This window comes from Plasmodium relictum, assembly GCF_900005765.1.
Source record: "Plasmodium relictum strain SGS1 genome assembly, chromosome: 6".
Lineage (NCBI taxonomy): Eukaryota > Apicomplexa > Aconoidasida > Haemosporida > Plasmodiidae > Plasmodium > Plasmodium relictum.
In genome coordinates this window covers 724,713-739,857 of record NC_041684.1, presented here as the reverse complement: position 1 = coordinate 739,857, position 15,145 = coordinate 724,713, and the positions used below count along the sequence as shown (strand labels likewise).

At 18.7% G+C, this 15,145-nt stretch overlaps 2 protein-coding genes across 2 annotated transcripts; one reads left to right on the top strand and one right to left on the bottom strand.

The window, feature by feature from the left end:
• Positions 1 to 308: 308 nt before the first annotated feature.
• Positions 309 to 6,685, bottom strand: PRELSG_0619500 (DNA polymerase zeta catalytic subunit, putative; the record flags this gene model as incomplete). The annotated part of the gene is made up of 4 exons (XM_028675661.1): positions 309 to 5,818; positions 5,909 to 5,954; positions 6,034 to 6,132; positions 6,590 to 6,685. 4 exons carry the CDS (start codon positions 6,683 to 6,685, stop codon positions 309 to 311), a joined length of 5,751 nt encoding a protein of 1,916 aa, XP_028532228.1.
• A 3,307-nt stretch (positions 6,686 to 9,992) lies between these two features.
• PRELSG_0619400 (conserved Plasmodium protein, unknown function) lies at positions 9,993 to 14,808 on the top strand (the record flags this gene model as incomplete). The annotated part of the gene is made up of 3 exons (XM_028675660.1): positions 9,993 to 14,341; positions 14,494 to 14,693; positions 14,795 to 14,808. The coding sequence occupies 3 exons, from the start codon at positions 9,993 to 9,995 to the stop codon at positions 14,806 to 14,808; spliced, it is 4,563 nt and encodes a 1,520-aa protein (XP_028532227.1).
• Positions 14,809 to 15,145: the final 337 nt, after the last annotated feature.

Below are 15,145 nucleotides of genomic sequence, written 5' to 3'. Positions count from 1 at the left end.
CACGCTTAAAAAATAAATTGAAATATAATATATACAAATAGCTATTTAAAAGTTAAAATTTTCAAGTTTATGATACCCTTAAAAATTAATTAAAAATCAAATTTTAATTTTTTTCTCTAAAAAAAGAAAAAAAAAAAACTTTAATGCAAACAAATTTTTAAAAAAGATTCTTAAATTATAAATTCATTAATTTATATGCTTATTTTTTTTTTTATAATTTTTTTTTTTAATTATTAACTTAAAACTTTTTTTTTTTTTTTTTTATATAAGAATACTTTTAAAATTTTTGTTTTAAGAGAAAATTACATTCACATAAACCGTTTTATAATCTCTTGATTCTTTGAAATATTTTCTTGTAATATTACTTTTTTAAAAAATATTTTACAGTGTACTGAATATTGGCAAGCTAAAGCTCCCATTTCTGAATTAGAGCACATTAAGCAAATCTTATTTAAATTTTTTATTATATTTTGAGACTTACTTATTTCTACATAACTTTTAATTATTTTTTTTTGTATTTTTTTGTCTTCATCTTCATTTATTTTTATTTTTATTTTACTTTTTACTTTTTTGTTATTTTTTAAAATATTTTTTGTATTATGAGAATTTCCTGAAGAAAATTCTAGTCTTTCATTATTATAGTTGTATTGTCTTTTTGTTTTATAAAAGATTTCCTTTATGTTTATAGAATGAAAAGGTAATAAGTTTAGCATTCTTTCAAGTGGTGGTAATATTAAGTTTTGTATATAATACTCAAAATTTATTTCTTTTAATTTTTTTTTTTTTAAATTTTCCTTAGAGGAAATTTTATTATTTTCACAAATTTTATCTGATGATGCTTCTTCTTTTTTATTTTCTTTAGAACTAGACTTATAATCAAAATGTTCAAGATAAATACAAGATTTGTGTATTCCTTTAATAAAAAATGGATGAGATACTGAATTATAAATTTTATCTTCTTTTAATTTTTTAGTAATAATATAGGGAATTTTGTCTTTATATAAAATAATAAAGTAAGGAAATTTTTTTAAAATTTTTTTAGCAACTACTGCTTGTGGTGGCAAGGATGCTTTTCTTTGATTTCCTTGCTGCTCTTTATATAAACCTAATTTTACTTTTTTATATATTATAAAATTGTCATAAGAAATTTTATTATCGTAAATTTGATTAAACAATTCTCTTATAATATTTTTTAATTGTAATGACAAATGAGAGTAAAAAATTTTTGTATTAAAAACATAATTCATTTTATCATTTTTTTCATTAAAAAAAAATATCCCTTGTTTTATATTACAGAAGCATTTATTTTTGCAGCATTTACTATTTTGATCAATTTCTTTTACACATAAACAAAATTTAAAAATATTATAAGGATTAGTTAAGCAGCAATCACTTTTTTTATTATTTATTTTTGTATAGTTTTTTGCTATTATTTTTTCAATCTCTTCTTTTAAAGCCTTATCATTAAAGTTCGTAAATATGTAAAGTAAAAAGGAATACTTTTCTTTATATAAAAAGTTCAAAATTTTCAACAAAATATTGTTTTCATCAAAATTTAGTAATCTCAATAATTGATTATAAAATTTTATCTTATCATTTTCATTAAAATTTGATTCTTCTGATATTTCTAACTTATTATATGTGTTACTATTACACAAATGCAAAATTATTTGTAGTACTTTAGATAAAAAGCATGGATATGTTTTGTGAATATTCGATTCTTTACATGTACAAATAAAATTATAAAAAAAATTCCTGCATAGATAACAACAACAACAACAATAGGATAAATAAGAATTATTTCTAAAATAATAAAAAATAAAATAATTTTGTATCAGTATATTCTTTACTAAATTGCACTGATCTGATCTTATACTCTCTAATCCCTTTAATTCTAGAATTGGTTTTTCTTCCTTTTCATTCTTATATAGAAAACCAAAGTATCTTTTTTTTGTTAAAAGTACAGAAGGTAAATATATTTTTTCAAAATTTAAATACATTGGTTCTGGCAAAATATTATTTATATTTTTTACAATATCATAAGCGAGTTTAAAAGAATATGATAAATCATCTGATTCATTTAATAAAAATAAAGAATCCGTATCCCCATATAATACTTGTACGTAGTTATAATTTTTTTTTATATACTCAATTATGAAAAATAGAAAGTTCCTACCTATAGTAACCACACTTTCAGATATATCAACACACGGCATTCTTCCTGAAAAATTTGCTCCTATATAACCAACAGCAACATTTAATATTAATTTTAGATTAGCTATCTTTTCTTTTAATCTTTCTGTAACCTTATTATCGTATTTTTCAATACATCTTTTTAACATTATCCTAGTTTTTAAAATATCTTCAAGAAAAAGAGAACATATGCCTTTTCTTTTATGCTTTTTAACATACAATGTATTATTACTTGTTAAAATAATATCACTGCTCTTTAAATTTTTAATTTTATTCAGAATATTTTTATCTTTTTTTTTTACACCTAATTTTATAAATTCAAAGGGTATTTCTTCTTCCTCTTTATCAACAATAAAATTTTTTTTATCCCTAAAATCTTCTTTATAATTATAATTAAAATAATCTTCTGTATATTTGTTATCACAGTTAACTTGTTCTAATATATTGTTGGAAGTAATTTTCTCCTTTACATTATTACATGATACATTTTCAATATTTTGATATTTAATTTTAATAAATGTATGGTTTTCAAAATCATTAGAATCTTCTTTTGATTGTTCGAAGTTACTGCCTTTATTAGTTGAAAATGTTTCCTTTAGAATATTTTTCAAAATTACTTCATCTTGATTTGTTTCATTATTATTTTTTTTTAAAGTTAATGTTCCTATACATGTAGAAAAACAAATATTAAAAGCAATCAAAATGGATGAATATAATGAATGAAAATCAAAAACTAATAATGGAAAAAAATTAATCGAGCTTTTCGGCTGTAGTACTAAAGGTGTATGCAAAATTGGCCTCTGATTAAATATTTCTTTATTAGAAGGAGAATATAAAAGATAATCATATTTCAAACACATTTTAAGAATAAATGATTCTATAATATATTGAGATCCCCTATTAATTAAGGATAAAAAATCTACATGAATATATTTACAAAAATTCATTTTTTTTTTTAAAAACTCTATTTTGTCATATATTAATAGTAAAAAATATATTCTCATTAAATAATACTTTACAGTTATATATCTATATGGAAAATATGCATATTGGTTATTAGTATCATTTGTTAATTTATTATTTGGGATCATTAAATTATCATTTTGTTGTTTTTTACAAAAGCTATACCAATAATATAAAGTGTATTTGTTGATACTGGGCAAATTTACCTTTAAATAATGCTTACATAAATTTTCAAAAGAATTATTAGAAATATTGGATAATTTATACAAACTCTCAATTACCTTACCTTTTATGTTTTTATTATATATGTTATTTAAGTCATTAAAATTTATTTGATCATTTAACTTACTAATTTGTTTATAAAAATTTCCTATTTTCAAAGCTAGGCATCTCTGATTAATATAATTAACATTATATTTATCATTTTCATAAGAAATTATGCTTAACGGAGAATAAAAATTAATTTTATCAATTAATTTTTTTATAAGTTCTATTTCATTTTCAACTACACAAATACTAATATTATCATAATCAATATAAAAATTATAAAAAATTTGATTATCATTTAAGAAATCATTATTTTTTTCGTTATCCGATGATGATTCCTTTTTTATCATATTTACTATGTTTTCTTTTTCTTGGTTCTCTGTAAATTTCTCACTACAAATATAAACACCTTTATTATAATTCATATTTGAACACAATCCTAATTTTTTTTCTTTTTTTTTTTCATTTTCTTTAAAAGAATTTAGGATATCAGGAAATGGCTTAGTAGCTATAATACCTATGCAATTATTATAATCTTCATAATAATTCATCAATCTTTCATCTCTTATTAAATAAAAAACAGCCTTTATTTCATCATCATTGTAATTGGATGAATAGCAACTTTCATTTTTTATTTCAGTTAAAATTTCAAGGAAAAATAAGCTTCCATACTTTATATTTATCTTTTTTTTTTTGCTATTAGATATATTTTTACTGTTATTTATTAATTTCAACTTATTTTTAAAAACAACATTTTTACAGCACTCATTTTCACCATTAGTACATTTATTTTTTATTGTTAAATCATCATAAATGGCATAACATCTTTTTATTTTTGGTGCTTTTTTTTTATAAACATATCTAATAACTTCTTTTCTTACATTATTAATCTTCAAAGATGCTATACATTTTCTTTTATTATTGTTTTCTAAAAAAGTTTCCTTTTGTTTTTCATTAAGTAAGTAAGAGTGTGATAAATTGGTTTTTAAATTCATTTTATGGTTGTTATTATTTAAATATAATTTTTTCTTATTTTCAGTTATGAAGTTATTATTTTTCTCATTATGATTAATTAAAATATTTTCTTCTAGTTTTTCATCCTTCTTACCAATACTAGGAGTAAGAATACCTTTTGTCCTGTCGAAAATTTTTTTGTCGTTTTTTTCTATATAAGATTCCGAGAAATTAACTGAATTAGTAAATAATTTTTTAAGTTCATTGAATGAGTCCGAATTTTCAGTATTTTTTGAATTTGAGTTATTGCTATTTAATTTGTTGTTTCTTATAATATTATTATTTATTATATAATTTAAATTATTATCTGAATTCATAATTTGATTGGTATTTATAATATTATCACATAAAATGCTACTATTATTAAAAATCGAATTTTTCTCTGTTAATGCAGGATAAGAAATATCTTGCTTCTCTTTCTTTTCTTCTATTTCCTTGTTTCTTTCTTCTTTTTCTATAGATACTTCTCTTTTTTCTCTAACCCCTTTTATCGTTTTATTCGTTTCCCCTTTTTCTCCAGCCATTTCTTCTTTTTCTTTAACTCCTTCTTCTATTCCTCTTTTACTCATAAATTTTAAAAAAATGTCGAACAATTTTTTAGTTCTATCAGTCAGTATATCGAAAGAATTATAGTTTAATTCATCTTCATTATTTTCAAAATAAAAAATTTCTTTTTTTATATTAAAATCCAAATTTTTACATCTATTTTTTTCCTTAATCCACAATTTTGAAAAAGAATCTAAGTGATTAATAGGTAAATTAAAACACAATTCTTTTTTCCATTTTATTTTATTTTTTTGAAATTCATATGAATAAATTATGTTATTCAAAATATGTTGATGCTTTATATCACATTCAATATCATATGATGTTTCTCTTTTTAAATGAGAAAAATTAACATTTGTTGTTTTGTTAGTGAAGAGAGTAGGAGCATTTATGTCTAAATATTTGTTACTTTTGATATTTTCAATGTTATACTTTTTTTTTATATTCCATTTATCTTCCTTCATAGAACATTGAAAATTTATTTCATTGAAAAATTCTTTTCTAAAACAAATATTTTTATCAACATATATTTCTGAGCATCCATATATGTTTTTCATACATAAAAAATGTAGCATGTAATTTATATGAACTTCATATAAGTCCCATACTCTATTTTTAAATAATTTTTTTTTTAGTAATCTAGCAAAATAATTAACTCTATTTGGATTTAAAAAATAAATTTTTAAAAATTCTTCTGATTCTTCATTATAACCATAAATACATTTTTTTTTTACTCTTTCGATATTATATATGCATACATTATTTGTTTTATCCTTTTTTAATTTGCTATGTTCTTCTTCTAAAAATTCACATAGTTCTATTTCCAATCTTTCATCTAAAAAATTTTTGATAATTTTACTAAATATATAGCAACATAAGTTATATATATATATGAATCTTATTTTTTTATTTCTAAATTTATTACTTCTCTTTTCTTCTGGTGGTATTAAAATATAAAAAAAGGGGAAAAACTATAAAAAATTTTATAAATGATAAGAAAAATATATTTACATTATTATAACTTTTTTTTTTTTTTATAAAATAACATACATCATGTATATATAAGCACACACTTTGTCCGTAATAACTTAAGCCTAATATTTGAATAATACAAACATATGGAATTTTTTTATTATTTATTTTACACTTCTATAAAAAAAAATAATAGCAAAAGAAATATTTAAATTAATAATCATATATAATTTTTTTTTTATGAATTGATATATATATAAAAAAGAAAACTCCCCAAACCCAAAACTTTATTAATATTTCCTAACATATTGTTCTATTTTGGGTGTAAAATACTTGTTTTATATATATATATATATATGTACATACAATTATATTCATATAATTATATTATTTCATATATATTTTTTAATATATTTTTATTCTATAATAAAATATTTTTCTTTATTGTTCATAAGCGAATACAAAAAAAAGTCTTTTTCTTATTATTCTTAATATTTAAATTTTTATTATGCTATCAATCATATTTAATATATCTGTTGTTTTTATATATTTATATTAAAAATTTTTAGTTGTATTTTTTACTATTATTTTTTTTTTTTATAATTATATATTTTATTTTCCTTTTTTAATGTACTAATGGATCAAATGGGAAAGAAGGCCTTTTAAAAATATAATAAAAAAATAAAAATTTACAAATAAAGAAAGCTTTGGGTTTTTCTGCTATATTCATGATTTAAGAACTTTGAATTAATTTAAAACATTAACTTTTTATCCTTTTTTTTTTTTAACACTAAGATATTCCTTTCAACGAACAAGTTTCAATTTAACTACGTTGTTAAAATTTTAAAACAGATCTTATATGTATTTATTTCAGAAAAAAAAAAAAATTGATTTTCATAAATATATGTGCATGAATTCGAATTAATGAAAGAATAGGAAAAAAATGTAAAACGATTAGTATATATTTTATTTTTTTATAAAAATATAATATTTAAGAATCAAAAAAAAAAAAAAAAAAGAAAATTTGTAGTAGTCATAGTTAAAATAAAAGTGGATTATATTAGAATATTTCTTCTACATTAAAAAGCAAATGAATACATTAGAAATTTTTTTTTTATATTCAATTTTTTTTTGCATTATTTTTTTTATATTTAAAATTTTTGACTTTACATTTCTTTTTGAAAATATTGTAGAAGGAATGGATTGCAAAAAAAATAAAATATTTTTTTATTTCAATTCAAAAAACTGGTGTTATATCTTATGAAAGGAAATGATGTTAAAAAAAAATATAAATTAAGCCACTATGTAGTCTAAATCCAAAAAAGACATTTAAAATTTTATTTATTTTTATTTGTTCTTAGAGACCCTCTACTATTTTCTTCGCTTTTTTATTATCTAAATTTTTAAAATTTATTCATGATTTTAGAAATTTTTTATTTTTTGATGAATAAATTTTTATATTATTTTTTATTTTTTTTCTGATCACAATAATACGTAAAAGGAATAAATTTCTATATAAATTGCTTCTGAAGAACTTTTAGGGATGGTAAAAAATTACATTTTTATTTACTAATCAAATGTCTTACAATAATTACATATATGTATATATATATATTATATTAATACACATATAGAAATATATATTTAAATGGTTATTTTAAATGGATTGGCAAAAAGAAAAAATATAAAAGAAAAAAAATATGATTTTTGTGAATACACATTTTTAATGAAATTAAGTTTGCATGCCTAGATACTTTATAAGCAAAAATGAATAATGAGTAATTTAATTTTTTTTAAATTTTAGTTTACAAGAAATACATGTTTTTTAAAATATTTTAGAATACACAAGAAATGGAGCAATTTTTTTATAATATTAAGCACGTGCAACTTTATACATAAGTATACGCAAAATTTATTTGTGTGCGTTTAAAATTTTTTTTTATATCTTTTTTTTTTTTTTTATATTAACGAATTCTATTTTTCTCTTTATTACACTTTTAATAGTTTGAAAAATAACAATTTACTCTTTAAGATTGTACATACACTTATTTATAAAAAGAAAAAAAAATTTATAAAAAAAAAACTCATCAATCTTATTTTTATCAAATATATATATATATATATTACTTTATCCTAGGATAAAAATAATATAGTAAAATTAAAATTAAAATTAAGATTAGTATATAATAAAGTTATGAAGTAAATTTTCTTTTTTTATTCATCCAATTATCTATTCATCCACTAATTTTTTTTTCATAATTGAAAATTTAAGTATTTAAATTTAAGTATTTCTGAAAGGTTTTTAGTGATATTAATAATACATACTATAAAGGATTTAAAAAAAAAAAAAAAGATACAAAAAAAATGCTAATAAAAAAGATATATTTTTTCTTTATGTAAATAATAATGTATTTTATAATTATTAAGCAATATATGAATTTTATTGTGTCAAAGCTGTGAAAAAAAAAAAAAAAAAAACTACATAATAAAATGAAAAACAAATTGCTATGCATGTCCGCTTGTATTTTTATAAATATAAAAAAAAAAAAATGATTTATTTTTTTTTTTTGGCTTTGTAAAATTCTATGAATTCGTGCTTTGAATAAATTGTTAAGTGAATTTTATTTAAATATAAATATATATATAAAATATAAACATATATATGTATACCTCCGGTGAAAAATGTAATTTTGATATATAACAATTAACAAAATATAAAATAAATGTATATTTATATATTAAAAAAAAAAAAAAAATTATTAAATTTTTTATTTCATTTTTTTATATTTATTTTTATTTTACAGTTAATACGACATAGCATTTTTTTAATATTTGTAAAAACTTATGTTATAAATTACTTAAACATTTAATATGTAAAATATAACAAAAAAAAAAAAAAAAAAAAAATGCATCATATATAAAAAAAAAATCCTAATGAAACTTCAAATATAAAATAGAGTACTTCCTATTTATTAATATTTAAAAATATATATATATATATATATATATATATATATTTTTATATTTATATTTATAAAAACTCTTATTATTTATTTCTTATAAATAAGTTGTATCGTTTTGAAAATGTTTATAAAAAAGTAAATGCATATAATCATTTTTTTTAATTTTTGTTTATATATTGTAATAAATTTTAATTCATTTTTATAAGTATGCAATTAATAGTTTACACTTCACATTCATATGTATTTTAATAAATACATATATATGTGTTTTTCTTTTTTTTTTTCCTTACATTTTTATTTTTAAAAATGAAAATTAATATTATTATAATGAACATTAATGATATTTACCTGTAAAACATTTTAAACTTATATTTTATTTTGTTTTTATTTCTCTACATGGAATTAATAGAGGAAAAATAAAAAACATAATATATATATATATATTAATACTATATATATATATATATATATATATATATATATATATATATATATATATTAATACTATATGTAAATTATATATATATGTGAATTTATAAAAAAAAAAAAAAAAAAAGGGTTTCATTATATTATCTAAGACAAATAGAAATAAATGTATATTTATAAATAATAAAAAAACAAAGAAAAGTTATAATTAGAAATATATTAGTTTTTATTTATATTACTTTTTTTTTTTTTTTTTATACATTACTAATAAGTTTTATATATATAATATATATATATATATATATATATATATATATATATATATATATATATATATATATATATTTATATATTTTTTTTAATATTTGTCAAATAAAGATAGAAATAATAAATATAGATATAATAAAATAATAAAGAGGAAAGAAAAAAATATTTATAATTATAGAATATATCTAGAATAATTTTAAAGAAAGTAAAAGACTTTCCTTATATAAATATTCGGATAAATAATTTTATAAGTAAAACATATATATATATATATATATATATATATATATATATATATATATATATATATGAGTTAAAAATAATACAATTAAAAAAAATAATTAAAAAAAAAAAATATGCATATATAAATTTATTTTAATAATGGAAAAAATAGATAGTAACGAAACAATGGTTATAACATTAAAAAATATAAATAAAAATAAATGGAGTTCATTATCAAAAAAGAAAATAGATGATAAATCATGCTATTCTCCAAGAACTGAAAAATTAATTGAAATTATTTCACCAATTTTAGATTATTATGGTTATAATAAAGAAGATGTTTACAACTTTATTAGTTTATACAAATTTGATATTGAAAAAATTCAATTAGAATTATGTAATATAATGGAATCTAAAGAAGGAAAAGAAGAAGGATTGTGGAAATTGGTGAAAAGCAAAAAAAGTAAGAAGCCTACTGAAAAAAATAGTAAAAAAAATATTTTAGGAAAAAAAAACAATAAGAAAATAGAGAAATTATTTTCAAAAGAATTTAATTCAAAAGAAAAAGATCTAAGAAAAAATAAAAGTTCATTAAATGCTGATGCAACAGGTCAAAAAAAGACTTTTCCTAATAATAACAAAAATAGTTATTTTTCGAATATAAATAAAAAGAATGAAAATACTTCTATGATACATGAAATTAATAAAAATATACATGAAGAAAAAGGCGTAAAAGAAAAGAAAAAGATAGAAGTTTCAAGCAAACATCAGAATATAGAAAATAAAAAATTAGGAATAGAAAATGAAGACATAAAAAATAAAAAAGGTAAAAAAAAGAAAGGAATAAAAACAGAAGAAAAAAAAAATAGTGTAAATGAAAGTTATGATGATTTTTTGAATTGTTCTCTGGAAGAAAAAGAAAATAAAAAGAAACAAAATTTGTCTAAAGAATCAGATAATATAAATGATGAAAATTTTCTTAAAAATAAAGATGAATTGTTAAACAAAAAAGGTAATAAAAATAATCATTTTAATTATTTTGACAAAAAAAATCTTAAATTAGAAGATAATAAAAAAGGATACAAGTCAAATGAAGAGCATTTTAGTAAAAAGGATTTTAAAAGTAAAAATCCTCTCACTACAAATATAGCAAGTGGACACGGTAACAATTTTCCAAGATATAATAATTTTAATCATCATGATAAATATTTTAAAAATTATAATAGATATAATAAGCCATTAAATGATAGCTTAGTTTCAAGAAATGTAAAGCAAAGATATTCTATCTTAAATAATAAATTAAATTTATATAATTCTGGAAATAATTACTTCAATAATTATACTAAAGGAAATCAAAAGAAAAGATATCTGAGCAAAAAAAATTTTAGAAAAAAGAGAACATTCAGCAAAAATAGTATAGATCTTGAATATAATCCATATACCGGGCAAAAATTAAACTATGATGTAACTATCAACGAGAAAAATGATAATAATAAAAAAGATGCGGATACAAAACTATTAAGTGAAAAAACGAATTATAATGCATCTTATGCTTCTATAGTAAATAACACTATTAAACAATCTCCAATAGAGGAAAATAAAAATAATGAAAACCAAAAAAATGTATCAAGTACGTTAAATAATATTCGTGAAGAAAAAAATGAAATAAAGGAAAAAAAAAAATCAAAATGCCAATTAATTCCTATTAAAAATACTAAACCAGAAAAATTATGGGTATCTATTATAACAAAAGGAAGTAGTATTTCTAATGAAAATGAGAAAATAAATAACTCAGTTATAACAAAAAAAGATGAAAATGTAAAAGAAGGATTAAAAAAAGATCAAAATATTAAGGAATATAATAATGTGAATAAAAAGGGATTAATCAGCAGTAATAAATCAGTGAAACAAAAAAAAAAAGAAGATATATCAGGAAACTTGAGTATATCCGCTGAAAATAATAGCAGTAGTAAATATAATGAGAAGTTAAATAAAAACGATTCAACAAAAGAAGAAAAAAATACACCAGATTGTAAAGGAAATGAAAATGAAGAAATTAATGTATTAAGCTATAGTAAAATGGTTAAAAAAGGAAATGAAGCCATTAACAAAAAACTTAAAATTATAAACAATGATTCTATCAACCCAATACATTCTAATGAGGATAAAAAAAATAACAAAGGAATGATAGAAAGTAAAGAAGATATAGAAATTAAAAAAGGAAATGAAAATAAAATGAAAATAGAAAAGGATAAAAGTCATAGTAACGAAAATAACTCAGAGAAGAAAGAATTAACTCCCAATAAAAAAATTACGGAAGAAAAAAAAAAAAGGAAAAAGAAAAAAAATGATCAGGATAAAAATATTTTAAACAATAATACATCTATGAAATCGAAAAGTCCCATGTCTTTTGATTCTAAAAGAGGTAAAAGTAAAATGAATAAAATATCGGAAAATATTGAAAAAGCTTTACCAGAGAAAACGATATCTGACGATAAATATGGAAAAGATAAAAACAAAATACCAATTTATATGCCAAATATATCTTTAATGGCAAATATAAACAAAAAGATATTTTTCGGAAATATAAATATAAGTGGAGATCATATAGAAAACATTGATATCGTACCAGAAAATAAAATAGATGATGTAAAAAATAATAGTAATAACAATATTAGTAATAATAATGAAGAAAATAATGACAAAATTATATCAGAAAACAAAAAAAAAAGTAACTTAAAAAAAAATTATAGTGTAGAATCCTTAGCAATAAATGATAACAATCATCCATCATTACGTAAAGATGACAAAAGGAATTATGAAAATGGTAATGATATGAGAGAACAAAAGGATAAGGAAATAAAACAAATAGATTTTAAAAATAATAAAAAAAGAGAAGACAATAATAACAATGATATCCTAAATGATAACAAACAAAGATCAATATTTTCATCATCCAGTAAAAATTCTCATATAAATACCAAATCACAAAATATATCTCTATCCAAAACTGAAGCATCCTCATCTTCCAATCATCAACAGATGCAAAATTCGATAAATACTGGCCAAAATGCAAAACAATTATTAAATAACTCTTCAGTTGTATTTATTAACCAGTCATCTTCACCTCAGGATGCTACATCATCTGTTTTAATTAATGGAAAAAATAATAAATATGTTCAGAGCACGTTGAAAAATAAAAATTATGATCAAGAAGTAGAAGATTCTAGTTCTTTACAACCGAATCAAATTTCTCAAAAAATTTTACAGAGTCAACAAAATTCCTTAAATAATAATTTATCATCAAATAATAATAATAATAACACAGTTACAAATATGAATAATAAAAATACCAACACAGATGTTAATAACATGAATTTAATTAACATGAGTATGAATAATCTTAATAATAATAACATATACAGCTCATATAATTCTCCTCCAGGATTAGCTAATCAATTTAATTACTCATTTACTAATTTATCTTATCCTTACAATAATTTGCATTATAATGGGTATACAACACAAGCATTAGTTCCACAATATGGATTAATAAATAATCATTATAATAAAAGTAATAGTATTCATAACAACAATTTCAATTACAACATAAATTATGACAATTTTGATGAGAACAATTTATACGCTCACAGTAATAATATGCATATGAATAGTTATGTAAATTTTATGAATGTTAATGTAAAAAAAAATCAGTTAAACACAGATGATGATAATTTAAGTAATTCAGGGGAAGTGTCAATATCTGGATCTCTTCAACCTTTAAATCTGTCACATGAAAATCCAACAAATTCAAATCAAAATTCAACAAATATGAATTTATGTGCAGAAAATACAAATAGCGGAATAAATAATTTATCTTTAAATAATCTAAACAATATTAACCCTAATTTAAGTATATCATGTGCAGAAATAAAAAATAAGCAACAAATAAATAAAAATATAAATGAATTACAATTACAACCTCAAATTCAAACAGTTAAGCAAACTCAACATACTCAAAATAAAAATAATATAAACAATCAACATTCTAATCAGCATAATCAAAATAAGCATTCAGGGCATCAACAAAATTTAATGAATGCTTCTATTAATCAATATTCACAAAACCAAGTACACCCAAATAATTCACAGAATACAGCATCATCTACTTCTTCTTCATTAACTGGAAAAGTAGAAACTAATAATTTAAACAATGCAACACAAAATAATCAAAATAATTTTATAAATAAGCAGTTATACCATAATAGCAATTATTATAATATAAACTCTAATAATTTTAATATCCCTCCAGGATTTGCTATATCTCAAGATAAAGAACAAAGTAGTAATTATTTAAATAACAATGTAACAACAAATAATGCAAATACAACAGTAGCAGCTTATAGGAACAATTGGAATAATATTAATGAGAAAAGCTTAAATCATTATAGCATAAATTATAATTATAATAGAAACAACAAAAATAATTTTAGTTATAGTAGTAATTTGTAAGTTAAAAAAAAAAAAGAATTTAAAAAAAATCCATATAATAATTTTATATATATATATATATATATATATATATATACCTATAGGCACATTCATAATTTTATTTTTTTTTATGTATTTATTGTTTTAAATAATTTATTTTGTTTAATAGGAATTATAGTAATAGCAATGGCTATAATGGAACGAGAGATAATACAAACACCTTTTTTAATTATAATAATTTTAGTTATGCTCTGCAAACACCACCAGGTTTACAAAATTATTACCAAAGTACACAATATCAACAACAAAGCAATTATAACAATAGAAATTACAATTATTCAGGGTATAATAATAATTTATCAATGTGGAGTAAGTTAAAAAAATTATGAAAATTTTATATTTATCAATATAAATATATTCATTTTTTATTATATATTTTATATATTTATTTATTTTTTCTTTTTTTTCAGATAGAGAAGAATAGTTAAAGAAAAAAATAGCATTTTAATTTTTTCTAATTTTTTATAATTTATTACATTATATTTTATTATAATTATAATTTATTTTTCTTTTAAAAATTTTTTTTTTTTTTTAAATGTATTTTTGATTACATGTATATATATATATATATATATATATATATATATAAACATTTTAAATTAAAATTTTGTATTGTTTAATAAGCACAATCTACTTTGGTTGTATATGATTATTTTATGCATACATAAATTAATAAAATTTATGTAGTATATACATATCTATATATATATATATATATATATATATATATATATATATATATATATATATATATATATATA